Consider the following 26,913-nt stretch of genomic DNA (forward strand, 5'->3'; position numbering starts at 1 on the left):
GCACCTGCAATGGCGCGCCTCTTTTGAACCAGTTCACGGGACGCAATTACGCCCGCCGTGCAAACTTGTCCCGCCGTATCACTTTGTTGATTTTGTCCCGCCGCTTTTGGCGATGTCCACGTTTCGAAATCCATATAGGTAAGCTTGCCCCGGCTCGCAGCGTGACGTGGGCCGCCTTCTTGCTTACTCAGATGCACGGAACAAACGCCACGCTGCGCGCAGCTCGTCCTCCCGGAAGAATAATTGATGGCCGATCAGGTAGATTTTCATACCGTTATGGTTCTGTTTCAGATATCCAGTCGGCGATTTACTGCCGTTTAACGTGTCGTGTAAAGTCAACGCTTCACGTTTATATGGCCACTAGTCTGACTAATTGCTCGGTACTGCCTGTCACGTTGTTACTCCGCTATCGTTCTCGTAATTTCTGTTATTGACATTGGCATGATTGCTCGATACGATTGTAATGCTTAGGGACTAGCGAAGCGTGCTTCGTTCCAAGGATACCTCGATCACGGGCTGTATATAGAAAACGAGATTAACGCCAAGGAAAACCGGGATAATAAGATTACGCGCGCTGAGAAGGCGTGCGAGATGAGTTAAAGCAGGAGAATCGTTCGTGTACTTCTGAGATTTTCTCGTAAACAAACAATGGCATTTGGAATGTCGAGATCAAATCTTAATTAATGTCTGTTTCGCATTTAATTGGCGCAAGTTACGAACTCTTTATTCTTGAAACAATTTCAATCTAAACCAATAACTTTGTTGAATTCATTTTACGTGTACTCGAATGGATGAATGTATAATTACTTTTAAGAACATTAGTGAGATATAATTTTACGTGTTGCTTTGTAACTAATCGATAAAGGCGGATATAATGCCGCTTTTTTCTTTTTTTACCTCGTTGTCTGTTACGTAAGCGGAATGCAAAACTCTTTGAACGCGAACGCTACTTTTTGAGCTGTGCAACCCCACTAATAGTGCCTATTACGGGCCTTACTGTTGAGTGTAAACAGAGCGCATCGGTATTGAGTCACGGAATAACGATCGACAGCAGCGTTAACGATAATTATAAGAGGGACACTCTCGTAACTGTTCAATGGTGATGAAAGCATTACTTAATTCTTCGCAGAAGAACCAATTAATGCTTTTACATTCGTAGAACATGTAAATATCGTCCCCACGTTTCTTTTCCATTCTCTCATTTTATGCATCCATTTTTGGTACCGGATGAACGCTGGCGCGAGCACAGATATTGAGATACCGATATTTCGATTATGTTCACAGATGAATCACTTCACACGCACGCGATATAAGGTATTCACTTGGAACGTTGCATTTGCATATTAAACGACAGCAAGCGCTAAGAATAGACCTCTGAAAATGTATTCGATGCTTCTGTCCAGATATATTTTTCAGGATAGCCCGTTTTGGGATGCTCGCACGAAACGTGACTCGATGTAAATCATCCATCCAATTTGTTGATCTTAATCGTAGCGAGGGCTTGAACGTCGGACCTGCACTATTCGCTGGCGCATATTAGTTTAATGGATCGTTAAAGGAAAAAGCGATTGCTCGTGAAATTTCACGCTTTAATAGGCAGTTTCTGATTATATTTCAATTAAAGTTTAAGAGGAGCGATTTGTCAAAGCATTTTAATGTTTCTTCTGCACAATAACGCCGCGCGAGCTGATTATTTCATTCAAGTCTCTATCGCAGGTCAGAAAGTCGAAACCTCGAACTTTGTTCAAGATCTTAAAAGAAACGCTACAGCTAGAAATTGTTCTATTTACATATGTATCACTTCGCCGTATAATCATCTTGTCGTTCAGATAACTGTTACACGGAATGTATCGACAACGACACGATGGATTTTTCAGTTCTACAAATGGCGTGGAGAATGGGCTCTGACCTGCTGACCGATTTCGTTGAAACGCGGATGTCCTCGTCTCCGATGACCATATCCCTTGTAGGTACATTGTCCCTGATTCAATCGTTGTCTTTTCCTCTGACAAAGGTATCCTACAGCCTTGTACAACTCTCGTACCTGTTTTATGATTGTTTCGCTAAGCAGCCATTTTCATTACAAAATCAATTTATTCTAGAAAACGCAGAGATAAACGATCATCGAAATCGAAGAATTAAGAAGAAGAGAAACGAACGGGCAAAAAGAAACAAAGCAAATAAGGATATTTAAGCTACAAGTGAACAAGGTATTATAAAAACTTGTGTTTTCGTATGCTCCTAATTTGCTATCAACTCCGATTGTTTTTTTAATTGCATATGATTCTTGATTAATTTTTGGAGTCCCTCACTTCAACCCCTCAGTGGCTATGTTATGCTTCCGCTTTCGTCGGAGGACCAGATTTTTTACCAGAAGATCAATCCGCAATCGGGCAATTGATTTGCCTATAGAAGAGAGCAGATACCAGTCCCGGATCGGATCCAGTTTGATCTCATCACTAGCGATAGCTCGGGCGCGCTTCGTGCCGCTCCGGCGATCTTCGTCTCCCACTGGGAGCACCAACGACTGGCGGATCCGTCAGAAAGCACTCAACGAACGGACAGTATCGTGAGCGCTGGCCACGACAGCATGCGCGAGAACTTGGTTTGTTGCTCGTTCTTTGATTCTTCACGCTGTGACATTTCGCTTGTCACTTGACGACTGATACGACGATCAATATCGAACGACGCCTCTTTATTTTATCGCGCGTACGCTTGTCTATTTGTATTTCCAATCGAAACGTGAAGACACCGAGGGATAATTTGCGTCCTATCCTTTCAGGGATTTAAAGAGAGCAGCGATTAAGACGACGAGGAGGATCGGATTCAGGTGAATGTAAACACGATTCTTTCTCTCCTTTCACACCTGTCAGCTCTCGCTCTTCGCTCTGTTCAGGTGAATCTCATCGTCTGCTACTCCCTTTCATTGCCCACTGCAATGGTAGACCGCGTGTACTTTCCTGGGGAAGGCTGGCCGCTACATCGAATCGCTTTTTCCTCGAGGATGTTACGAGAGCTGGCATTGTCAGCCTCTTACGTAATTTGCCGTGCACGAGAACCGATGGGAATCTTCCCAGTGCATCGGGTGTAAAGACACGTTTCCAGCCCGCGCCTGTTTTTCCTCTGACGGTGTGCGTTCTCGATACAAAATCGATTTTGCATGATCTAATCGAGACCTACATAGTCCTGTGAATTAGTATCGATGCGATAGAAGCTTGATCAGTGGTAAATTGGTTACGACTCGCGAACACGGTTTATGTGAAAATGAAAACGAAGTTTTTTCCTCTTTTTTTTTCTATTGTATTCACAGAGGAATAATCATGCATTTTGCACTTTGCCATTCTAATCTATTTCGATTCAATCATTCTGCTTAACTGCCTTCTTAGAACGTATTTAAAGTTGAACGTACTCGAATGGAATTTGACAATTATTTTAATCTAACTTCTCGCATAGAACCGTGTTAAATGGGAATAAGTAGCTCGGGCATAAATTTTGCCGCGCTTATTATCTCCCCTCAAAATGGCGACGTCCTTGCCGAGGTCACGTGTCCGTCGCATCGCACGCACACCGCCCACGAGTGTCCACCTGCTCTCCGATTGCTCTATTTATCTGTCGCTTTTCGTTCTTCGACCGTGCATTTAAATCACCGGGAACGCGTCGAGCGGTGATTTAAACGCCGCCCGTGAACAATCACGCTCGCCGCTCGATTTACGAACCGCGCGATTTACGACTTGCTCGCACCGCTTATATTATCCTTAGCACCACATATTTTTCAGCCCTGCAATCCGTACGTTAACCAGGAATTTCTTTTCGAAATCAAGTATTGTAACCCATCGATTCATAGTTCCACGTGATTGAACAGCGGTAATGGAAGTTTACAGAAACGACTACCACTTGTACCGATAGAAACGATTCCATAGGAAAGCAATTAATTTTCTGTCCGCGTTAAATGCGATTGTATGAAACTACGACGCGCATAAAAACTATCGCGCAGTCGGTGGAATCGTTGTCGACCTTGCTCGGTAATTTCTTGTTTGCAAATTCATCGAAATACGCGCGTACAAAGATTACCGCCGCGCGGATCGAGCCGCGTTCGTCGCCGCGACGATGGAGCAGAAAAACATTTTCGCCGATGGACAGTTTTCACTTGTTTAGTGTCGCGCCGGCATGACGCATTCCTGACGTCACACGCATATCCAATGAGAAAAGACCGATACGGTCGTATATAGAATCGTCGTCGGGGCGTGATGTCAATACGAATCGCACCTGTTCTTCGTCTTGGCCTCTTCGTTCGCGAAATACCCGGCCCCAACTGGTATTCGTCCATCGGGCACGTTGATCATCGCCGGTCGGAATGTCGATGCGTCTACCGGTTTCAAATGGTCGGTGATTATTTCCTCTGGTAGCCGTCATTTGCTCTAGGACGGCGCATTATAAGTCGCATTAGATTCTAGGGGAGGAAAAATCGGGATACTTACGTACCTGTTCCAGCCACGACAGGGAGAGCTCGTGCGTAATTCCAACCGCAAGGACGCAAGTGCTCAATGGCGTAGGCTGATGCTTTCGTTCGATCTTTGTTTGTTAATTTGCACGTTTCCCCCCGATACGAGTACGTGTACAAGCATGTTTCGTTGCAGATATACCCTGTCTTAAAGATGAATTACTCAGTTGTGACGTATCTCCTGTCTGCATCGTGGAACCACCTACGGGCCTATAAAATTTCAACTTCTCTATACTCGCGCATCGAACATTTGTTACCAAGAACTTCCGTAAGATTTCTGATGATTGTAATTAACGCACGTTCAGATCGGGGATCGATCGGGGTCTTTCATCGATGATTTCGAGTAGGACAGTGACGTAGAAATACGCCACTGTGATCGGCAACTGGTCGTACGTGGCGCACGCGTGTCTTTAACCATCTCGATATCGTATCGCAGCCCATATCGAGGTGGCCGCGACCACAGGCCCGCGTGCCACTGCGGCCTTCGACTTCCATGCAGTAAGAGCGTCCTGATGAATTATTATTGCCCCGCCTATACGCGCACACGCGCCCGTGCTGGACATACGTGGCCACGATTACGCTAGAAGCGTTAAATAGGGCTGCATCTTCGGTGCGTCCAACCGCATCGAGATGTTCCCGCCGCTTTCTTGCGTCTTGATTGTTCCAACGATTCCAAGAATCGCGTATTTCAAGAATACCGCGGAATCCCGTTTGTCTATTTAATTATTCGATTTTCCTTCCAAACGGACATTAACTATCTTATCCTGCTGTTGAATGAATGGATTTAATCCTCTCTCGTACGGAGAGTTCATGATCTGTGCACGCGAATGTATGTATATGTGTATCATTTCTACATTCTTTTATGATATCGTATTTCAGGGAAGTCAGACTATCGGATTAAAGGACACGCTTTTATTGGAGGAATCCGTGAACCGATACAATCCAACTTCCCGTCACGACGGCCTCTGGCCAGCATCAGGATTCACCAGCAGGCATGATCGAATGATGGAGGTGATTTCAACACGCCGATACGAGGCTCGTCCACCGCCAACGAGCCATCCGCCGATTCTCGTGAGTAGATCTCCGGCGTGTTTGCGCCTTATAAAGGAATAAATCGTTTATTCTTGCGCTCCGCTCCGACGTACTTGATATTTACTACAATCCCTTCTCTATCTACCCACACAGTCAGACGGAACGAGTTTAACCGTGCAATATTTTTTTCTCGCATTTCAGATCGACCCTGAGAATTCCGTGGCTTTGGTCAAAGAAGGTAATTCCTCGAACGTGATTGTCATGCATTGTTTGCTCGTGATGCGAGACGTTCGAGTCGTGATTCAAATAACTAGATAGATACAGGATAAGGGAACGAAGGCGTGTCGCGAGCGAACCGACGTCTGGCGAACGTTTACCGTGCCGAGCGTGTTAAATGCGGTCGAAGTTCCTCTTATTTTTCCTCGACGCCGCGAAACGAATCGTTACGATCGTTCGCTTCTACTCGCGCCATCGCTTTTCATCCTGACCCCCCCCCCCCCCCCCCCCCCCCGCCCACCACCTCCCTCTCTTATTTCTCCACTCTTTCCGCGGCCTTCCGTTTTGTTCGTTCCGTTCAGGGAGATTGGTTTTGCGCCATAACGCTGGCATTGTTTGACCCAAGTCGAAAGAGTACTCGCTTCCGCTTTCAGAAGAATGGGAGACCCGCAAGAAGAAGGAAATAACCACCACCAGGCAGATCGAGACGAGAGTGAAGAGGCAGGTTGTGCTCGAGGATGGCGAGGTCGTGGTCGACTCAGGGCCTCTGGTCACCACGAACACCACCGAGGACGTCGAGCAACAGGAACACACCACGCAAGAAGTGAGGCTAGTTCGAATACCTCCCTGGTACCTCCCGAGTTATCGTCGTTTCACCGATCGTTCCTTTCAGAGACGAACAACCGGCGATCAACCGCAAGAGGTTGAATGGCCAACAGGTGGAAGGAGTTCCGCCGACGGCGGCAGCGTGGTTCAGAAGGAATTGAACGAGACTGTGGTGAGGAGCCGCGAGGAGATCGAGGAAAGACTGGAGACGGAGGATCGTCAACAGCTGGGAGATATCTCAGATGAGGTATTAGGTTAACGAATGAATGTGAAGTTGCTGTTTTGCATTGAGAACTTTGTAGGTAAAATTTGCGACGTCTCGCGCACCGAGCCCAATTAGGTATATTAAATGCGACACACTCGCAGCTGAAATCCACCTGCGCGTGCCACCGCAATATTTCGGCGTGTATGCACCACTTCCTTCTCTTTCTTAGCTCAGAGGCTGTTAAGCGATACGAAAAGGTCAACTTGTCTCTCGGCAAGGCTCATCCCATTTGCGCACACCGATTCGATCACGGGAGCAAACACGGTGCTCCGTTTTTCGGTTGACTTCCTTTCCTGGGTTGGTGAAATTTCAGAAATTTTTTGCGACCGGATCACACTCTGAATTCTGGTTTGCTCTAGGTCAATTTTTGCTGACCCGCGACGCCACGGTCCTCCATGAACGCGTCCGGCTTCGTTTGGTCTACTAAATTCACAAACGACGATTTCTTTCGAAGTGTGTCGCGCAAGCTTTCTCCCAGAGAGGAGAGATGTGTTTGAAATGCCGTTTAACATGTATAATTGGAGAATTTTACGACTAACGGACAGGATAAATAGCGAGGTGAAAAGAACACGCAGCACGTCTGGCTCGAGTGTGTACACTCTTGAACACCATTCTAATAAGAGGAATAGAAAAAGGTTTTTTAACAGCGAATGCAAGTTTCTCGCGAGACACTGTTAATCCTTAGCTCATTTTTCGATTTCTACATATAGTTAGAACGGTGATGCGTGCTGTTTTCATCGCACGTTTCGTTTACATAGCCTGCAAAAGCGCTCCAAGTACCGATTATCTAATCCCTGTGTACATTTGCATTTCACGCCTTTGTTTAGCTTCGCCTGGCGTTTACACGTGACTGTTCGCGTCACCCTTCACTAGAAAGCGAATTCCTCCTCCTCCACCTCTCTCTTTTTCGCTCTCTCTCTCTCTCCCTCTATCCATCTCTACCTTTTCGTTCTTCCCGATGATCATGAAAACCCCCGACTCGTAATTTTTCCGCTTGTCTATCAAACATTCCAACGAAATGCCCGTGAAATCGTCGACGGATGATTAATGAAGCCCATGCGGAAAAAGACGAAGGCGGAAGGAAGCCGTTGTGCATCGGGAGAGAGCATGCAACAGGTGTATCGTGTATCTGCTCGTATTTGTCACGCTGTTTATCATAAATCTACCTGGTAACGGGTCCGCCAAGTTGCACATCGTCGAGAACGTCTTCCACGTGGTTACGAAACTCCTACAAGCGTCTAAATGATTCTACGAATTGATCGTTGGAAAATGGTATCGCGAAAATGGCGTGGACCCTTAAGTATATTACAGAGTATGGCTGAGTAACATCAGTGAACATTTTCGCACCCAGATTATCGAGAAATCAATGTCAAGTGTCGCAAATCAACTTCAGAGTATCGTTGTTAAGGATTTTCTCGGACAAAATTGTTGCTGTTCATAAAAATACCAAGTCGCACTGGACTTATTATCAGTTGACTAGAAATCAAACGAGATATCATCTCAATGCTTGGCACGATTAACAAATATCGTCGTAATGGGTACGTTAGTTGAATCCCAGTCGAAATGAATTACAACACTTGTGGAAAACTTTTACAAAAATCTCTCAAAGCTGACGACCCGCAGGTTCGAAAGTGACTACCGCATTTGTCAACCCCATGTCGACAGTGGTAATGTCGGTGCGCCTCGGAATGAACACGGAGGCCTCCTCGTGGCACAGTAACATTTGGCGTGCGACCATTGCGACGCCTCTGGATGAACCACGAAAGACGGAGGTGGTATCTAGTCGGGACGAAGGAGTAAGATCCTCCCCAGAGTCGATGGAGTGTGCAACGAGGCTATCCACGATAGGAGAAGAAACACCTTGCTCAGAGGGTGGAGGAGGGGGAGGGGCTAGCTTCTGGATTGCAAAAACCAGGCAACAGGTATACGAGTTCGCGCATGAACGATTCAGAAACGAAGAGGTCGGTTCGTTCTGGATGAAGAAGAACGAGAGGAAAGAGAAAACGTGTCGCAAGGTAGGAGGGATACGCAGGGTGGAGAAGCAGAGAGAGAGAGACAGAGAGACGAGAAGAGCGAAGGAGAAAGACACGCTGTTCAAGGAACAGTGACAGGGAGAGAAAGAGAGAGAGAGAGAGAGAGAGAGATAGAGAGAGAGATAGATTCATCGAGAAGTGGAAGTCGATGATCTCTCGACTTTTGCTCTCCCTTCACCGAATGGCGACGAACGAGTTGTGATGCCACGATCACAGTCACAGCAGCTGTTCCGTGCTCGACTATCTTCAATGTTTCTATCTGATCGCGGCCGACACGCGTTTCAGGAATCACTTTCTTCGTTCTGATACGTTCGTCGACAATTACACAGGATATCTCGTGATCCCTAACGATAATAGCAATTATCCTCGTCACTGTTCTCTTCACTGACACGCTGTCGGTACGCGATGACTTTGCCCGAGGCTGGATATATCGCGAACCATTCCTCGTGGTATTCTATTAATCCGTTTAACGAATAGTACGTTCTATGTGCCACAGTGGATGGAACGTTTGGTGTCTATGAAATCGATGGTACTTCTGGTGTCTCCGTTCCGCAGTCGATCCTCTTTCAAATTGACTTTCAATTCTTGGTGACGCAAAGTTATAAGTGTTTCTCTGGGGGTATTGCAAAGGACGTGCGAGGGATTTACCTCGCGCGTTTTCCCTTCTTGTTACTCGAGCATCAAGGATGAATAACGTCTCCATGAGTCAGCCAGTGATCCACGTGTGAAATGCAATATAAAGTCAACAATCTGTATTGATCGAGGTTGCCCAAGGTTACACGTATCTGTACGAACTTTTGCGACGTACGTTGACTGAAGGACACCCACTCGAGTACCGAGCCTAAGAGCAACCTATCCGGTATGTACAACGTTTAATTACCCAAGTGACCTTTAACGACCTCGAGTAATACAGGCCGTTACATTGCCTTTCTTGAACCAACGGTAACCTTCGGACGTCCGAAGCGTCCTCACCTACCAAAAGATCTATCGAATTACGCAATACCTCTTATTTCTTAATCCTTCGAGCTTTGTTCTCCTCGACGCAACGATCGTTCGAAATCCAACTTGGCTGCTTGGCGTGTTTCCAAGCGTTCGGGACTTCCGTCGTCGCCGTTTTTTTACCAACTGAATTCGCCGCTAAACGATAGTCCAGTTTTTATCCTTGTAGTTACGAGTGGCGAGTGTCGTGACCTTCGCTGTTAGAAACACCTTTCTTTCCACTTGTCCGTGGCGTGGACCGCGCAGGAGAGCCGGACGATCCGGTTTATCGCGGGCGAGATTTCGGAACGCGGGGCGATTCCCACCGGATAATAACTGGCCGGACGGGGCTTGCTAAACGGTGGCTGGTTCTGGTTCGCAGGCATACCAGAAGGCGGTGAGAAGCAACCGGGGCGATTTGAGAGCGGCCCTCGCCGAATCGTCCAAGCAGTTGGCGTCTCAAACGGGACCCAGGGTCGTCCAGCATACAACCAAGTCGAACAAGGTGATCGACACCGAGAAAACCTTGGAGAAAAAGGAGCTGAAGCCTGATGGGCTGATCGTTACCGAGAGAAAACGAACAGTCGAGCACGAAGAGGTATGTTTCGTTCATTAATTTTGTATCTGTTCGTGCGATAGAAAATTGAACTCGCGTCAGGGTCTTTTTTTCGGGCCGAAGGAAGATGCTGGGGGTAGGCGACACGCTCTTCTTCGTGGTTTCCCCGAAGAAGACATGCTTCTTCCACTCTGTGATTAGATTCTTCAGGATCGATATACACGCGAAAATTAATCCAAATAATTAACTTATTCATGGTTTTCGGTTGCACGAGTGCGTCAAGCCAATTCGTTCGTAATGATGCTGCGAATATTTCGACATTTCCATTGTGCATATTATTAACAAAGAGTTGCAAGACTAGAATCTGTATATGTGTTCACGTGTGCGTCTATTTATGTTAATTTTATTTTAATTTTAGATTAAGGACGACGAGGTACCCGATGACGGAAGCGACATAAATGGTGACGACGCCTCTGAAAAGAGGAAAGAGAGCTCGCAGAGGTTCGTTAAGAAACGGGACGAGGACGTAGTCGATTACATATCGGGTGGCGAGAGAGTCGCCCGGGAAATGCGCTACGTCGCCGAGACGACCGAGGGAGAACGAATCGGAGATTGGACACCGTCACCTACGGCCATGCGAACTACTCGTTTCCATAAGCATTCCGGTACACCGTCTCGGTTTTTTTCTCGCGAATTTTGCAAATATTTTTTGTAAGAAATTGCAAAAATATGCTAGAATGGACGGCATGTCGATGCTAGAATACTTTATTTAACTTGTGCTCCACCCGAGGGTTCGTACAATAACGCCTTCTTAATCCGTTCGTATTAGTTTGGAGAACACTCCCTGCTATTCAATATTTCTTACATTTTCATTTCAATACTATTATACTATTTATTCTAACATTTTTTTATTATTATTATTATCATAATTTATCATTACTGCAGGCTTCCCTACAGACGGCTTCCCAGCTCGAAAGGACGTTTTAACGAAGAAGCCATTAGACTTCGAGGAAGAAGATGAAGCGAGAAAGTTCGAGACGTCGAAATGGTTGGAAAGCCATTTTGGTAGCGAGTCCCGTTCCTCTCACGGTTCCATTGAGGCGGACAATTCCCCTCTTCCAACCAGCACGAACACTAGCTACATTAACGTCACTATGAAGTCGTGCACTCCTAAAGAACGGGATTATCAAAATGTTTCGAATACTATTCGCAATCAGCGACGAAGCACAGGGAGAGACTCGACGTCGCCCTCGGGCTATTTCCATGGGATAAGCGAGTGGTCTGAGAGATATCAAGCAAGAGGTGCTTTGGAACAATATCAATGTTTCGTTCTGGATAAAAGATTTTCGATTTTCATTACAGCTTAGCGTACTTGCGAGAATTATAACGCAGTTTTGATGAATCTGTATGTTCTATAGAGAAGCAAAGTGAAGCAAGGAGGAGTTCTCCAGCGCAATACGTGGAGACAGCTCACACGAACGGACATGCTCATGATCATTCGAGGAACCCGCTCGAGTCGGCGTACTCGAGGACTTACGAGTCCGTTCTCCGACGCGAACACCAGGAATCCATCGATCGACAGCGTACACCGTCCCCACCTGTTCGACGAAGATCGAAGGAACAAGTATGTCATGGATTTTTTAACACGAGAATTGCTTCAAACGCCTTATGAACGGCACGCGAAGAAGTACAACGTGGAAATCTAAATCGTGCGAGATACGTACGACTGAAGTATGTTTCTGTTTCAGTGGATAGCGAAACTCGACGAGAAAACGAATTTAAATGACTCGATACCCGGTCGGACGGCTAGTCCAGTTCACGTGGTGCAGAGGACTTGGGAGAGTCGCAATCGCGACGTCCAAGACCAGACTGCTGTCGAGCGAGACAACCGGAAGAAATCAGCATCGAGATCTCGTTCGACATCGCCCATGCCAGAATCGAATTCCCGTACAAATAAGAAAACAATTGAGACTCCGGTTTCGACTCCTCCTCGTTCAACGAAAAGTAAGTATTGCAACGTTAACAATTTATACGTTCCTATTAACAAACATGCTTGCATTCTATGCTCGGTTTGTTCGGTGAGCATGTTTCGTTTGTAACGTTCAAGGTTCGGGACATTCAAAGTACAAGATAGGCGAGTCCTTCAGGAAACTGGTAGGGAAACTGCGCTCGGCTAGCAGTGAGAGGAAGAACAAGCGCGCGGGTAGCAGCTCGATCTCTCAGCTGACCCAGACCGACGACAACGGACCAACCTACATGCAGTACAACGTGATCGACAAGAATATTCCTTTGGTGAACGAAAAGGACTTCGAGGAGAAGCCGCCGGAGAGACCGCCCCGGTCTCCTAAGAACGCTTCCTTGAACAGCGGCTCGAATAAGATCACGAAAACGGTCAGGACTAGCGACCATTACGTATCTCAAGAGCAACGCAGTGAATCAACGCCGCCGTTGCACAGGTATTACCTGGGCGAGGACCCATTTGGTGGCAGCATCTACGGCCGCGAAAAAGGATACAGAGACGCGAGAAGATCTGGGAAACCACGTGGTAGAACTGTCGCCGAGACAGAGTACAGGTAACCATGATAATTTAGCTATTAAGCATTCAAACGGCTAATCGACGCGCGTGTGCGTTAGTTCTGTCTCTTGTGCAAGCTATTCGTAAAAAGTAAGAGCAGGCAGCGGTGTCCTGTCGCTCGACTATGAAGGAAAGGTGTAACCGTATGAGCGTCGAAAGACATTCTAAATAGTAAGCTGATACAGATTTACATAATCGAACCCGTAGACGGTGGTGCTTCGCTTTTTGTTAAATTATCTCTGTATATACGTAGACATCAATATGTATATATTGTATATGTGTAAATATTATCTCTACGAAAGTCGATCGCTTCGAATTGCTGGGTGAAGGCTGCATGAAAAGGGAGTCTGAGCATGCCTCTATGCCGCTATGTATAATAGTTTCGTATCGGCTGGTCAGCCATCTCGAAGAGCCAATCCTCCACGATGTCAATTGTCGAATCGACGCGTTTCAGCGTCGCGTCCAGTTCACTTGGCAGGTTTAGCAAGTCCACCAGTCGGCTGGCCAACGATCACGAGAGGGAGGAACAGTTCAGGAGCACGCAAACACTGCCGCGGAACCTGCATGCCGGAGGACAGTACGCTCGGTCGCAGGTCCAGTCGAGGCGGCAGCAACAGTCGGTTTCAAACGCGATCAAACTCGGAACGTCGCACGCCACCGTGCCCTCGGTGAACCAGTCGCATCAGTACGGAAGTATGATCAATATATCCATCAAGAACACGGTCACGTCACCCAAGGTGCCGAGTAACGTTCTTCAGCCACCGGCGAAACCCGAACGGACGTACAAGTCGTCGTTGTTACGGAGCAAGAGCTTCAACGTGGAAGCCGGTAGAAATGGCGTCGATACGCCGCCACCGAGGATACCGTACACGTCCAATTTACAATTAAATCGATTAGACGAAACGCCTCCTCTGAAGAGTCCAGGTATCTTGGCCAGTATCAGTCGTAGCAATAAGGATTTGTTGAAAGATACCAGGCACGAATATTGAGGAACCATCGTAATCTGCTAGGAGTAGGCGGAGCGACTTATTTTAAGGGGAAATTATACGGTTCATATTGGTTAAAGAATGTGGTTGATTCAACAAAATTGGAAGTAAAAGGAACAGTGTAAAGTATCGTTTGATCAAACGGTACCGTGCGGTAACTTGCAATTTACACCGTTTAGTTTACTTTCAATGCAAACGGATACAAAGGTAACTGAATGATATGGTATCAGCACGATATCCCTTCTACTGTTAAAGAAAGGGTACATAAAATTGATAAATCTAACATTATTAGGATATTTCTGCTTCCCCTTAAATTGTTTTTTAACGTAACTGAATCAGATTGTGCTATGTCGGCATCAGTTATTAATTGCAAACAGTTTAAGTATTTTTTTTGTATAGTATAGAGTAATGTTCATTCATTTTACACGACTTAAGGAAGTTTTTATAATCGTACTGTTCACGTGAGTATTACTTTTTTTTCCAATCTCACGGATTCGGTCAAGACCCAAGATTACATATCAAACCGATAGAGAGGAATGAATCAGCGATAACGCGGGTGCGTGCTATTCATTTTTAGGAGTACATAATTAAATATTAAATTTCTTAACAATTTATCGCTGTTTCGGAATGACGCAGCATAGAATCGCAGTTCTTCAGCATAGTCGCATTTATAGCATTTATTTTTGACAAAGTAAGAGATACGTATGAAATAGTACATACAAAATATTTTCAGTACAATTTTTCATATTGTAATAAATCACCAGCGTCTATTATGTGTTAAGTAAATAATATCGCAGTAATAATTAATCCGTTCTTAGGGGGCTCTTAGATAAGTCGAATTTGAGTAAATTTCGATCTTTCAAATTTTCAGTGTCTATCTCGATTTTTTTTTGTTTGTGCCATTTTTAAATAGTCTTCGATGCTTCTTAACGACGAGCGTTAGAAGAACAGCGTTTGTAATGTAAGTACTAACACAGACTATGCAAATATTTTTTTGTATGTACAAAATGGAAGCCAGATAAATCGTTAAGATGTTCGCACAAACTGCCAATATTACAACCTGGATCGATAGAATATACCTATTTGAAGTACCTAAAAGATTTTCATTAAAGATTATTGCAAAAACAGGAGATACGATCCTTCGTCTAGAAAAATTTACGAAAATGCGTGGCAAATTATTGAAACCCGCATACAATACGTACTCATCAATGCGACCAAAGCATAAAATAGCAATCCATATACAGGATTTGGCATATTTAAAGGAGATGTCTCTGGAATGATTCCAAAACCCTTCCCATATCTGGAATAAAGTCGATTGCTTATTATGTTACACGTATTTAAAGTCAGGTATAAATTTAATGATTAAGTATCATCAACCGCATTTTAATTAGTTCATCGTATGCGTTTAAATTGCATTCATTGCACATTCATTAACCATCATTGAAGATTTCGCTTGAATTGAAATTCAAGCGCATGCGCAAGAATCGTCAAACCTGATTTCCATGTAAAGTATTATTTCACGTGTGCTATAAAGAAATTATCTTTCATATTTATAAACTATATTGATTCACAGAATGCAGATTTGTAATTAGCTAACATTTTCGTACGACAGCTTGTAATATTGAGAATTGTTCGCGCCAATCATAATACAAAACACTGATTTGGACAATTTTTCTCGTGTTTACACAGAACACGTATGGATTTTATTCAGTGCAGGTATGGAAAGTAAACGATACACACTTATTACACTTACTCGGACGAGAATGCTTTGGTACAACTAACATGCTCGCTGATATCGCACATCGCCTCGTACGAATCATCGTTTTCTTTTGCTACTTCTACGCGGAATGCATAGTAAGAGAGAACAAAGCCTACGATACACGTTATAGTGATTTTAAAATTCAATTTTCGTACTGATTCTATAGCTGCAGGCATGGTTCACTAAATTATATGAATATCGTACAAAAACGTTAGGTGCGCGCACTTTTTTAAGCAATATTGTCTAATTAAATTGTTTACACTTGAAAATTTTTTAAGCACTACCAGTCAAAATCAATGTTCCTCGTGAAATCAAATTTTCTAAACGCAATAATCGATAATCAAGCGAGCGTGAAACAAAAGGCAATATCGAATGATTGATAATGTTGGGTCTACTCTGGTATAATCCGACCACTGAACAAAGACACGAATTAGGTATACGATAGATTTATCATTATATATAATTTCATGCCATGCGAGCTATGATATCGACCGGGTCAGAAAGTATTATTTATTGTGCCCTCTATGAATCGAAGCGGTGAATTTAGAATTTATATTCAATCTAACCATAGGTATTGGTAAAATGGAATGGAGGTTAATTCATAACTAACACTGAACTGTAGTTCGGTAACCCTAAGATGATCAATTAATAGCTATCGTTAATACTGAAATTTCAAGGGAACTAAAAATCTACTGATAACAGAAAAATCCAGTTTCTATGATTGTAATGAAGATAATCGATAGCGTTGTTGTTGTATTCCACAACAAATCGATGATATATCGAATACTTTATTCATCAAGATTTGTACAAGGTTTACAAGATTTTTAGATACATTTCCTTCAAAGATGCTGACAATTTAAAATATGTAGGGCGAACGGATGATCCGGAGCTATATCGCATTTTCTTTTATTTCTTTACACAGCTTACCTTATACATGGTATTAGGGACTTAAAATAATTGCCACTAAGCTTATCAATTACATTTTTAGCTTAAAAAGAAATGCTTCGGTTCATTACATGATTAGGTGTTGGGAAAAATTTAATGCGACATTATACGAATAGATATGTGTTACCTGCAGGAAGTAAATGAATACAAGTAGAAATTTCGCTAAAAGAACAAAAAATGCAGATAATAGTAAATTAGCTACAGCATATATTAGGTTCACTTATAAAAAAGATAAGAAATGTAGATTGTTATTACAATATACTATAGATATACGTTAATCTCTTTATATAGTTGGAATATTTCAATTTAATAGGATACTTAGTATACTTTATTCCTGCGGAGCCATTGCTCTGGCTTGAGCTCTAACACGTTTTTCATACTCCAAGCGATTTTGACTGTGAACAAAAGCATTAAAGTATATTTCACATTGTACAAAAATATCTTTAATGTACAATTGTGTGAAGCAAATGTATACACATACCAGTATATTGTGTATGCTTCTGCTTGAGCTGGGTCTTTGACGTTAGGTTCATTTAGTAAGTCTTGTATGCCAAGAAGAATTTGTTTAATCGTAATAGCAGGCCTCCAATCTTTCTCTTCGTCTAAAAGCGACAAACACACAGTTCCTGAAGGGTAGACATTTGGATGAAATAGTGGCGGTTCAAATTTACACTTTGGCGGACTAGAGGGATAGTCATCCTTGAAGATCATACGCAATTTATACAGTCCACCCTCCCATGGTGTCTAGAAAATTGGACGTTTAAACAGCACTGAGAAAAGCGAATAGTATCCAATTACCACTTTGCTTACAGATTTCTTTCCTGGGATTGCACACTCCCAACTCATCAGGTTAAGAGTTCCATCGGGATTTTTCACCGGTCGCGCCACGAATCCCTGCAAAACAAGACTTCGAGTTAAACTTCGACTCGTGTGCCACGTAAAAACTAAGTTTTTTAATTCAGTACATTCACTGTTTGTGTCAGAACACTGGCACACGCGTTTCGATATTGAAGGTTAGGATACTTGAATGTTCAATCGTTCGAACGGAAATTATCTTCGAGCCTGATAACGAATAGTTATACTGAAATTATATCATGAACAATGGCTTTTTAAAAATATTCTAACGCGACGTGTTTTAAACGAATAATCTAGAAGTGTCATGTAGCTGTCGTTAAAGTACATCATATATGCCGATTATACACCACGGGTAAACGATAATATTAAAATAATATCTTACGAAAGGATGATCTTTCCTCCATGCTTTTCGCTCTTCGGCGAGTCTAGCAATCGCGATGCCTGACATTAATCTGCAACAAGTTTGCTTTGTATTAGCGTAACGTATTTGGGCGCCAAATATAATCGCAACGCGACGTGCGTACGTGAATTGTGATGTTACCACAGAGCTTATCGATAGCAATCCGCAGCTTTGAATTCTAGGCACTTTATGCGCCGAAATTTCATCAAATCTTTAGCGGCACAAGGGTGAAAGCGATTCTATTAGGGTGCGCGTTCAGAAAACCTATGGATTTGTAACCGTCTTTGAAGTCGTATGGATCTCAATGTAAATTCTTTTTCGCAAAAACGGCAATCGTTATACCAGGACCTCTGTTGGTAAAGGAGGACACGCGTCTTGGACAAGTCCTGCAGAGCTACACCAATCAAAATTTACGTTTATTTGTCCAATTCGATGATTGGCTAATCTGTCATTAATTATCAGTTTTTTTTTTAATTAATTTTGATTACAAAAATTTATTTTCATGGCTCATAAAAGTATCGGATGATATTTATTTTTACGATACTCTTCGTTTAATCTCGTATACATGCGTTGAGTCGAGAAATATTCAATTAATAGACATTAAAATATTTATTATAGATTGATTGTTCCCGTAATTTAATTAGTTCAATGTTCTATAAGTAAATGTATAATTTATTACATTTCCTTAAACAATATGCGGCCATCTTATGTTTCCTTATTACTATATAGATAAAATATTGCGCTTAAATTTATCCTTATAATAAATATTTTCATTATTAAATAAAGTAATACTTCTTTGTAGTAGAAGTATTCTTTGTTTCGCGTTTAATAAATTGATTATACCGAAAAGAAAGAATACTTCATTCGCGGTATTAATAACTATAATAATGAGAGGTGATAGACTGCATTCGTTTCTATCAGCGTTCATTATTTTTAGGGGAATTGTTATATTTTTTAATATAAATATACCTTAGAGTATTTAATTGCAACGACAGACAGAAGAAATATTATACTATAATTATTTGTATTACATAAAATTTAAGTTTTATTGCAATTTCTTTTATATTTTCCGCATTAGAGGAAAGAGAGAGAAATAATATATAAGAAAGCTATAAGAAAGAGAGAGACGGATGCGGTGGACCTCACTCTGGAACCCCTGGCGCCATCTCTGTAAAAAGTGCTCAAACTGGTCGCTCACAAGTACCGACAGCGAAGTGAACTACTGAAAACTACTAGCGCCATCTCTTGGATGATCGCTGAAACTTCTTGAGAATTAGTTTCGATACTTTCCACGGAGATGGCGCTAGTAGTATTCAGTAGTTCACTTCACTGTCGGTACCGCTGTGCGACCAGTTTGAGCACTTTTTACAGAGATGGCGCCAGAGGTTCTAGCGGAGGGTCTGTATCCTCTGTCTCACTCTTTCTTATAGCATTCATATATATCTTTCTCTCTCTTACTTCTAAAGCGGGAAATATAGAATAAATTACAATAAAACTACCGAGATATAGAAGAAAATACAATAATATTATTAAAATATGCAGTCAGTTATATTAAAACTACCGAGATATACAAGAAATTACAATAAAACTAGTAAAATTTATAATAAAATAAAATAAAAATAAGGAAATGTAATAATAAAAGGATAAAAACTAATAAAATAGTAATTTTTAGAGATATATATTTAAGCAGTACAATGATAGAAAATTTTACATAATATTGTACATAACGATTATGTGGTATTACTTTCACATTTATTTTTTAATAATTCTTTTATGATTCATTAGATATGTAGTTTCCTTCAATTTAATCTTTGATAATATCAAATAAATTATTTTATTAAGCGATACGTGAAATGAGAGACGATAAAAAGATATAAATGCGAAGAAGATTATTTAGTTATTCTACATTAATTATGCACATAGTAATTTATTCATATATGGAAGGTATTATTGACAATCATCTTGAATGAGATACTTGTTCAATATAGATTAGCGTAATATACCTTGTATATATTTACGTTGCGTTGATAACACAGTAATAACAATAAATTATATTTCGTGTATTAAATCTCTCCTGCACGCTACACGTATATATATATATATAATTATAATCAACTCCAAATAATTCCGTTTTCATTTCGTGTTATCTGTATTCCTATTTTCATGGATCGTTGAAATAAGAGAATCGCGAAACTCGACTCAAAACCTACTTGTATTACTAGAATTTCATACTTGCATTGGAGGTATCATAATTAGGAGGATACGACAGTCAAATTTCGTTTTCTGTGTTAGGATAACAGAAAGGATTCCGATAACGATAACTATATATATACATAGGAATATATATATATCGTATAGTAATGAATTTTCTCCTAGAACTTTGCCCTTTCTTTAAGGGTAATATAATATAAAAACAGGTCGTTTAACATTAAGTGGTGTTCATATAAGAAAACAAAATTGATTGCAGATTTTCGTTTTGCGTACTAGAATAACATAATGAAAGAGGCGCCTCCGTCCACTTAAAATAGATAAAACTTCAATGCGACAGGCTGTTGTAACGTTTAACATTACGTTTAACAGCGTTTAAAAAAATCATTAAAAATATGCTAAACTCATTCAAGGCTTGCTCCATCTTTCTCCGAATTTATTTATTATTTTCTGCTAAATTCGGCTAAGAGCTTAGAATAATATTTGAAAAAAATTATATAAATCAAACACGAAACACTCTCTGTTAATACGATTTGAACACAATGCTCGTGTAAAGAATTAAAAATTGTTGTTTTCCTTATCTCGATACATCTAATTATCGCAATATGCATTAATGCACTATGTAAATCGAATGCCCGCGTCTGCGCTCTGATCTTGCAATATGTTCTCTTCTCGTTAAACCCTCGCGTCGTTTTAGTTGTTCATCTAACAGAAGAGGATCAGCTTCGATTTTCTTATTAGCATCGTCAGCCCTCAGTTGATACTTGTGCGCCATTCGAATATGTTCTTTTCATTTCCGATCTTCTCGAACGATCGTACCATTCAATATCGATGGAAAACTCGTGATCTCTCGTCCTAAACAGAAGCCATCCCTTTTACTGTGTTAACTCCTTAAATCACCTTTCGATTAAAAAAAGATATCTCCCACAAAATGTGGAAAATATCCTGTTATTTTCTTCTGTGAGTAAACTTTCTTCATTTTTTATAAACTTCTTGTATTTCCAATACTACTACAATCAATGTCACCAGTTGATTCTACATCCTGTTAAATATTGCGATCGATATCTTGTTAGCGCGTAACTATCCAAATTTCTTTAGCGATAAAGTAGATAATTGATATTTGAGCACGCCTTACAATTGGTCAAGTAAACGTTGCGCTGATATTCGAAGAAGAAATGCAGACTCCATCGCGGTCCTCCGCATTGATCCTCCGTGCGTCCTTTGCAGACTCTTCGTATCTTGAGAAAACGTTCGAGTTCCAAAAGATTTTGTACAATGTCCATTAAATATGTATCAGAGAATCAGTACTATTTGCGTAAGCGGTAAAAGTGCGGCGTATGAGAAACGCCGCTTGCTTCCGTGTTTGCTAGAGAATTAAACTTGCTGAAGATTAGATAGTATTGTGCCAGTATATCAGTCGGATATTAAAAACTTGCGCGACAAACATAATGGAATTGGACAGACAAATCCTTCTAATTAATTCAATAAAAATTCATCCTACTATTAGTTTTAATTATTTTATGAAAATTCAATCAAAATGATAGATGATGATCGGTTATTCATTGTGGACGTTTGAAATAGAGCAACGTTTTTCTGGATGAATCCATGGCTTTCGTTGGCGAACACGAGAGAAGAAAACTGCGACTTGCGTCAAGCGAAGTCAAACACGAGCAAGGAGTGCAATTTCAAGGAACACGATCACCGCCTAGTTTGTTTTCACGGTCTCGAAGATAAATGGAAGACCGGGTGATTATCACTACCGCTTCGTTCCTTATACTAACGAGTATTTAAATAGTTTGTACCGGTTAACAGAAAGGTAATTTGAGATTATTGTTCAGAGGTGAGAACGTGCGAACGTTGGTTCTCTGCTATTGGCCTTCCGAGACCTTGGATCCGCAAGAAGTGTTGCAGGGATTTTCCTCTTTGAAGAAGCTAGTAATTGAAAAGAGCAATTTAACTGGTTTGTCTTCACCATTTGCGAACGATTCTCAATTCATCGAGGTACGACGTTTGGTCATCTTTATAGCGGTAACTACGCAACATACAGAACTCTCATGATCGTTGTAAAAATATTTTTCCAGAGATTAGAAATAACGAAGACTAAATTAAAAAATTTACCACAAGATGCGTTTGTCAATCTCTCGAACTTAAAGTTTCTGGATTTACGGAACAATAGCCTCGCAGAGATCGACGTTGAAACCTTCAATGTTCCCTCCTTACATCACCTTCATCTTTCTGGTAAAAAAAAAAAGAAGAAACAAAAAGAGAAAGTACCTATAACTATCGTATACATTAGATAAACTGAATAATTCATTTTCAAGGTAATCCTTTGAAATGTTCGGAAAATACAAAGTGGATACTAAATCAAGAGAAAGGTTCCTTAGGCCATGTAGTTGCAGACAGACAACATCTACGATGCACAGTACCGTACGATGGCAGATCGTTGGTTCCGGTTGTGGAAATAATCAATGTAACTAACTGAGTACCGTAGTTTATTCACGAATAGCGATACTAATTCTACGCATGTGAACCCAGTAAATTTACGTTGTTCCTCAGGCGCTGAAGGAGGAATGCGCAAGGACTGTATGCGACTGTAAGTTGGTATACGTGGTAGGTAATGGAGGGAAGCATATCCAGAGACAATTAATGGCTTTTACTTCGGTGAACTGCAGTCATCGTGGATTAACCGAGATGCCAAGCTTCTTGCCCGCGAACACTACCACTCTTCATTTATCTGGCAACAAGGTTAACGATGTTACGAATAGAATCTCATAGATTTTTACAACTAAAACCCTTGCCTTATGATATACTTCTGTAACTATTTAAGTCGTTATTAATAATCCTGTATCATTGATAAGGCAAGAGTTTAATAATTGTCGAGTGATTTGAAAAACGAAAGAATAGATTTTTAATTGCAGATACGAGATCTGAAGCCGCTCACAACGAATCCTGTGTATAAAGGAGTGCTAGACGTATATCTGGACGACAATATGATCAAGTCGATCGTTCAATTGGAGGGATCTAGTTGGGTGGATCGTTTTCGAGTGCTCAGTCTTCGTGGAAACAATCTAACCGATGTTCGTACTATTACGTCCTCGAAGATTGAGGTCAAGTTACTAGAACAAAAATATCGAGAGATTTGCATCGATTAGGATTAGTTTAGCGTGTTAATTACGGTTCTTGTGATAAACAGGTGATAAGTATTTTCTATCACTCTTTCAGTTGCCTACGTATGCGTTCGAAAATGTGTTACAACACAACGGGAACGCGGTGAGTTTATATCTTGGAAGAAATCCATGGAGATGCGACTGTCTTTTTACCCCAGGTTTTCAGGTAACAAAGTTTGAACTATTGAAATTTTAAAAGTAGAATCAGAATCCGATTGCACGTGTAATTTTCAGGATCTCCTTATTAAGTATACGAACATAGTGAAAGATATTAACGACGTCAAATGTTCTCCCACCAATGGAGATGAGAATTCTAATAAAATTGTAAGCTGCTTGCTTTTATTACCCTCTATTTCGTTAGTCCATTAAAAACGGAACATCTAAAGAATTGAAACAAAATTTTTTCAAAGATAAAGGACCTGAAGCGGACTGAAATTTGCATATCAGCGGATGAAGACATACTGCTCCATCCTTTGGATGTTTTAAATATTATTTTAGCATTGCTGATACTTCTGATCATTGGCAAATTGCTCTATGACTACTGGTGTTTCAAGAAAACAGGCAAACTGCCGTGGATCGTCGCCAAGATACCGTAAACAAGTATTCATATGAATAAAGATGTATATACACTTGCAGACATTGTCTTCCAACGAGTTATCACATATGGATATGAGTCATATGCACGGATAGAACTGAAGGTGTTATCTACAGCCGATATAAGTATATATGTGCCTTAAAGAGACTTCTCGAAATTCTTCTATGGCGTTACAGAACATGTAACTGTAAAAAAGCTTACATTCAGCGTGATCTTCTGATCTTCACAGTAAGTATTGTATAGCTCATCAGCGGCTGCCTTCTTGGCTACGCACTCTCTCACGCCTCGACCTGCGTGCATCGTGATGTACAAGTCAAGTAAAATACATAATGAAGAATATACGATAAATAGAAGAGAAAGAATGATTAGATAAACCTTCGCTAGTATAGCCTAATGCTGAGCAGGTAGCGACGTAAGTCAGACCTTGATACGTTTTCACTTTATCTACGTTGTACTTTGGAAATGGTTCTTTTTTTTCTAGGCACAGTTGATATAGTTTCTTTTGAGCTGTTTCTCTTATACCATCCACGCTCATATTAAGTATTTCTGACACCCTTTTAGATGAAATTAATTTTAATAATTGTTCGACAATTCCGATGTTGCGTTTACTGACGGAAAGTAAAGGATCGCGAGTTAGGATTCGGTGTTACATACTCTTCCCTTGTAAGATCTACGAACGTGCCCAGTTTCTCGTCCTTCATCTGTTGGTTCGCGATCATTTGCAGAATCTTTGCAGCTAAATCGTTTTTGGTTGACTCTTCCGTTAATCCTCGAGACGTTGCTATTCATTTAATATGTTAAATCGTTATAATCATTTCATTGTTTTATCTAGTTATTTGTTAACTTGTGTACAGAAAATTTCATGGTTTTACGTAGCATAGATAAATTTATGAAATGACACGATGGAATCCTGGAAATTTAACGCGTCGAATAAATTTATTAAATATTTACAGAAGACATTACCAGTAAATCCAGCAAGATTTCCACGTATTACATAAACGTTTGGTTTATGTCGATGTGGACCGTCGGTAGAATGTTCGTACTCTATTGGTATGTCGCAACGATTTGCATATGCTTCTAGAATGCTTAACGGTGTCCGCTGACCAACAATTTTCGATGAGCTCTTGTCACCGCGATCCATTAATTGATCCTAAGTTGTCAAATAAATTGCATGAAATATTGTATAATAGACTGTACATAGCTGCTTTTACTTTGTTTGAAATGTTTAAGGCGTCGTCCTTAAATTCGGCTACCTCTTTACTTCTCACATTTCGGACAGAATCAATTCCAATCTCGGAATCATTGATATCCAAGCATCGTACTTGAGGATGCAGAACAATGCAGGACTCCTTATGCTCTATAAAGCGTCAAACTTTAAAATCAAACGTGATCATATTGCTTTAAAATGAAATAGCAAAATGAAATTAATATTACCATTTATACTACAACTTTTTGTTTTAATGTCATCACGGTTGACATGTTTTTCGATTATGCCAAGTGATCTTTTAAGAGATCGATTCCCGTCTGAAGTAAATATTAATTATGTGAAACGAGGTCGAGTAACGTCAGCAATATCAATAAATTATGTTGCGTCAATCTATTGCTAAGCCCATGAATTAATTCCATTTTTATCATTTAATACCAGTGGGTCCTTGCATGGCATTGTCCACTATTTTACCCCATTCTTCCAAACTCTGTGCTTCTTTCGTTGTTCGATCGGTATCTAAGTAAAAATAACGATCTCTACTCAATTATTGTAAAACAGCACCTTGATCTTATCATTGAGCATAGCAATGCAGACTTGTCTCAATGTTAAACGAAGCAGATTCTTCGCTAGAGTACTCCTGCGCGGTAGACTGATGCATAAGAGGCGAATCATTCGATTGACTTTCAACAAGCTGTTCCTTAGAATCCGACTGTTCGTTGTATCCATTCAAGTCGACTTCCTCTTCATAGATGCTGCTCTCCGAAACTTGTACTTCAGCCACGTTTTTACTTGTTCCATCGCTTTCTTCCACGATCTGCATTGCTTACAATGTTTAGTTGTAGAAGTCGAGTTGTAACGGTTTTAAATAATAACGGTGTGCGACACTTACGTCGTTCTCTGTATTTAACGATCCTCTGGCAGAAATCATGACTGTCGATTCCTCCGAGTCTTGCGTGCAGAAGGAAGTTGATGTCTCTAGAAGGTCGTTTTGTTCAAAAACTACTTGATCGTAGATGCTTGAGAATAGTATCGAGGGCTGATGGTATGAATTTGTTGAATATCTACCGATTTCACGGCAAGGTGCACGCAGTTGCTGTAGAAGATCTTCTGCCCGATCGATGACCGCCTCCATTTCGCATAGAAGCGGCGCGGCATTTGGGAATCTATCGATTATCATGCTCCACACAATCTCTGCATCCTCTGTTCCTTGCAAAGATTTCGGAAGTTCATGTTTTTGGCACGTAGAGTCCCGACGTTCAGACATTTGAATAGCACATTGGCAAAGAAACCATATATTTTAAGGGGTAATTATGTATCAATTTCATCGATAGGTTGACAAAGGTATTGAACAAGAGACGGAAATGTTTGAAGCGATATCGGAGTTGGCTTTGGTCTATTGATCTACTGTTTCGGATTTTCTTACATAGTGGTAGGCAATGCGACGAGATATTAAATCAATATGAATAATCAAGTACCAGAAATATTTATTGCATTACTCTTTCATTTACATAGAAGATGCAATTCTTTCAGCAATTACCGATAAAGTGACCCAGGTCCCTATCAGCCGGAATTAGTTTTCTTCAATTTGCAAATGTACTCATGACTCACCAAATTAAAAGCGAATAGAGTAAGGAATCTATATAAATTTAAACATTAAATTTTGTTCAATCAATCGTGGTGTTCATTGGAGGTAAAAGCCATATAATTTTTAGCCGAGATGGTTAGTACCTTATGTGTAAATTAAATATTACATATTTTCTTGATGGTAATAGAGTAACATGTAATAAATATTTTTAGTGCCGTACGAATAAAATGGTACTAATATGTATAAGGTCTTCTTTCAGAAATATATATCTATAAGTACTTAAAATATATTAACATTAAACTAGTAATCATAAAATTGACAATTGTAATTACCAACAATTAACTCATTGTAGTAATATTTTTTACAGTTTCCAGAAGCATTTGAATAAATAACCTCTTCATTTTTATTAGTTATAAAAATCCTTAGTGAAAAAATAACTGCTAA

The 26,913-nt window shown here is 40.9% G+C and overlaps 5 protein-coding genes across 7 annotated transcripts in view; 2 read left to right on the forward strand and 3 right to left on the reverse strand.

Annotated features, from left to right (window-relative positions):
- The first annotated feature begins 2,462 nt into the window (after positions 1–2,462).
- Positions 2,463–26,913, forward strand: part of Chas (chascon) — a 70,470-nt gene continuing 46,019 nt past the window's right edge. The window contains exons 1-12 of one of the 2 annotated variants that reach the window (XM_076909481.1): positions 2,463–2,830; positions 5,381–5,572; positions 5,735–5,771; positions 6,184–6,353; positions 6,423–6,602; positions 10,014–10,229; positions 10,606–10,852; positions 11,133–11,489; positions 11,606–11,811; positions 11,936–12,191; positions 12,295–12,760; positions 13,217–13,768. In XM_076909481.1, the coding sequence (XP_076765596.1) occupies positions 5,504–5,572; positions 5,735–5,771; positions 6,184–6,353; positions 6,423–6,602; positions 10,014–10,229; positions 10,606–10,852; positions 11,133–11,489; positions 11,606–11,811; positions 11,936–12,191; positions 12,295–12,760; positions 13,217–13,751 (2,739 nt within the window). In that variant the 5' untranslated portion in view covers positions 2,463–2,830; positions 5,381–5,503 and the 3' untranslated portion in view covers positions 13,752–13,768. Of the gene's footprint in view, positions 2,831–5,380; positions 5,573–5,734; positions 5,772–6,183; positions 6,354–6,422; positions 6,603–10,013; positions 10,230–10,605; positions 10,853–11,132; positions 11,490–11,605; positions 11,812–11,935; positions 12,192–12,294; positions 12,761–13,216; positions 14,793–26,913 lie in introns of those variants that run through there. The other variant, XM_076909480.1, reaches the window with a different exon arrangement.
- On the reverse strand, positions 14,402–16,020 carry Vkor (Vitamin-K epoxide reductase). The gene is made up of 3 exons (XM_076909517.1): positions 15,502–16,020; positions 14,951–15,048; positions 14,402–14,840 (listed from the first exon to the last, which is right to left on the reverse strand). Exons 1-3 carry the CDS (start codon positions 15,681–15,683, stop codon positions 14,623–14,625), a joined length of 498 nt encoding a protein of 165 aa, XP_076765632.1. The 5' UTR covers positions 15,684–16,020; the 3' UTR covers positions 14,402–14,622.
- On the reverse strand, positions 16,392–18,012 carry Lwr (ubiquitin conjugating enzyme lesswright). 2 transcript variants are annotated; one of them, XM_076899938.1, is made up of 5 exons: positions 17,832–18,012; positions 17,690–17,759; positions 17,263–17,346; positions 16,934–17,196; positions 16,392–16,847 (listed from the first exon to the last, which is right to left on the reverse strand). In XM_076899938.1, exons 2-5 carry the CDS (start codon positions 17,753–17,755, stop codon positions 16,781–16,783), a joined length of 480 nt encoding a protein of 159 aa, XP_076756053.1. In that variant the 5' UTR covers positions 17,756–17,759; positions 17,832–18,012; the 3' UTR covers positions 16,392–16,780. The 2 variants fall into 2 exon arrangements, with proteins under 2 accessions (XP_076756053.1, XP_076756045.1); XM_076899930.1 differs by having other exon boundaries at positions 17,849–18,011.
- Positions 20,602–24,016, forward strand: Swi2 (Protein singed wings 2). The gene is made up of 10 exons (XM_076909489.1): positions 20,602–20,875; positions 21,497–21,661; positions 21,754–21,916; positions 21,997–22,153; positions 22,237–22,385; positions 22,472–22,660; positions 22,834–22,992; positions 23,138–23,248; positions 23,317–23,406; positions 23,493–24,016. Exons 1-10 carry the CDS (start codon positions 20,847–20,849, stop codon positions 23,676–23,678), a joined length of 1,398 nt encoding a protein of 465 aa, XP_076765604.1. The 5' UTR covers positions 20,602–20,846; the 3' UTR covers positions 23,679–24,016.
- On the reverse strand, positions 23,840–26,770 carry LOC143432691 (uncharacterized). The gene is made up of 9 exons (XM_076909520.1): positions 25,774–26,770; positions 25,479–25,698; positions 25,320–25,400; positions 25,112–25,201; positions 24,910–25,034; positions 24,641–24,827; positions 24,332–24,458; positions 24,053–24,231; positions 23,840–23,967 (listed from the first exon to the last, which is right to left on the reverse strand). Exons 1-9 carry the CDS (start codon positions 26,146–26,148, stop codon positions 23,840–23,842), a joined length of 1,512 nt encoding a protein of 503 aa, XP_076765635.1. The 5' UTR covers positions 26,149–26,770.

This window comes from Xylocopa sonorina, chromosome 1, assembly GCF_050948175.1.
Source record: "Xylocopa sonorina isolate GNS202 chromosome 1, iyXylSono1_principal, whole genome shotgun sequence".
Taxonomy (NCBI): Eukaryota; Metazoa; Arthropoda; class Insecta; order Hymenoptera; family Apidae; genus Xylocopa; species Xylocopa sonorina.

Bases quoted from the DNA above. Each gene is read 5' to 3' on its own strand.
- Vkor (XM_076909517.1), bottom strand. From the start codon at position 15,683: ATGCCTGCAGCTATAGAATCAGTACGAAAATTGAATTTTAAAATCACT. The intron at 15,049-15,501 runs GTAAGTGTAATA...ACTTTATTCCAG, and splicing joins ACCAAAGCATTCTCGTCCGA to ATATGGGAAGGGTTTTGGAA. The intron at 14,841-14,950 runs GTACGTATTGTA...AAAATCTTTTAG, and splicing joins TGCTTTGGTCGCATTGATGA to GTACTTCAAATAGGTATATT.
- Lwr (XM_076899938.1), bottom strand. From the start codon at position 17,755: ATGTCAGGCATCGCGATTGCTAGACTCGCCGAAGAGCGAAAAGCATGG. The intron at 17,347-17,689 runs GTAAGATATTAT...CTTGTTTTGCAG, and splicing joins GGAGGAAAGATCATCCTTTC to GGATTCGTGGCGCGACCGGT. The intron at 16,848-16,933 runs GTATGTGTATAC...TTTTGTTCACAG, and splicing joins GAAGCATACACAATATACTG to TCAAAATCGCTTGGAGTATG.
- Swi2 (XM_076909489.1), top strand. From the start codon at position 20,847: ATGTGGAAAATATCCTGTTATTTTCTTCT. The intron at 21,662-21,753 runs GTGATTATCACT...ATTATTGTTCAG, and splicing joins GAAGATAAATGGAAGACCGG to AGGTGAGAACGTGCGAACGT. The intron at 23,249-23,316 runs GTAACAAAGTTT...TGTAATTTTCAG, and splicing joins TTTTTACCCCAGGTTTTCAG to GATCTCCTTATTAAGTATAC.
- LOC143432691 (XM_076909520.1), bottom strand. From the start codon at position 26,148: ATGTCTGAACGTCGGGACTCTACGTGCCAAAAACATGAACTTCCGAAA. The intron at 24,232-24,331 runs GTATGTAACACC...TTCATCTAAAAG, and splicing joins GTAGATCTTACAAGGGAAGA to GGTGTCAGAAATACTTAATA. The intron at 23,968-24,052 runs GTTTATCTAATC...CGATGCACGCAG, and splicing joins ATTAGGCTATACTAGCGAAG to GTCGAGGCGTGAGAGAGTGC.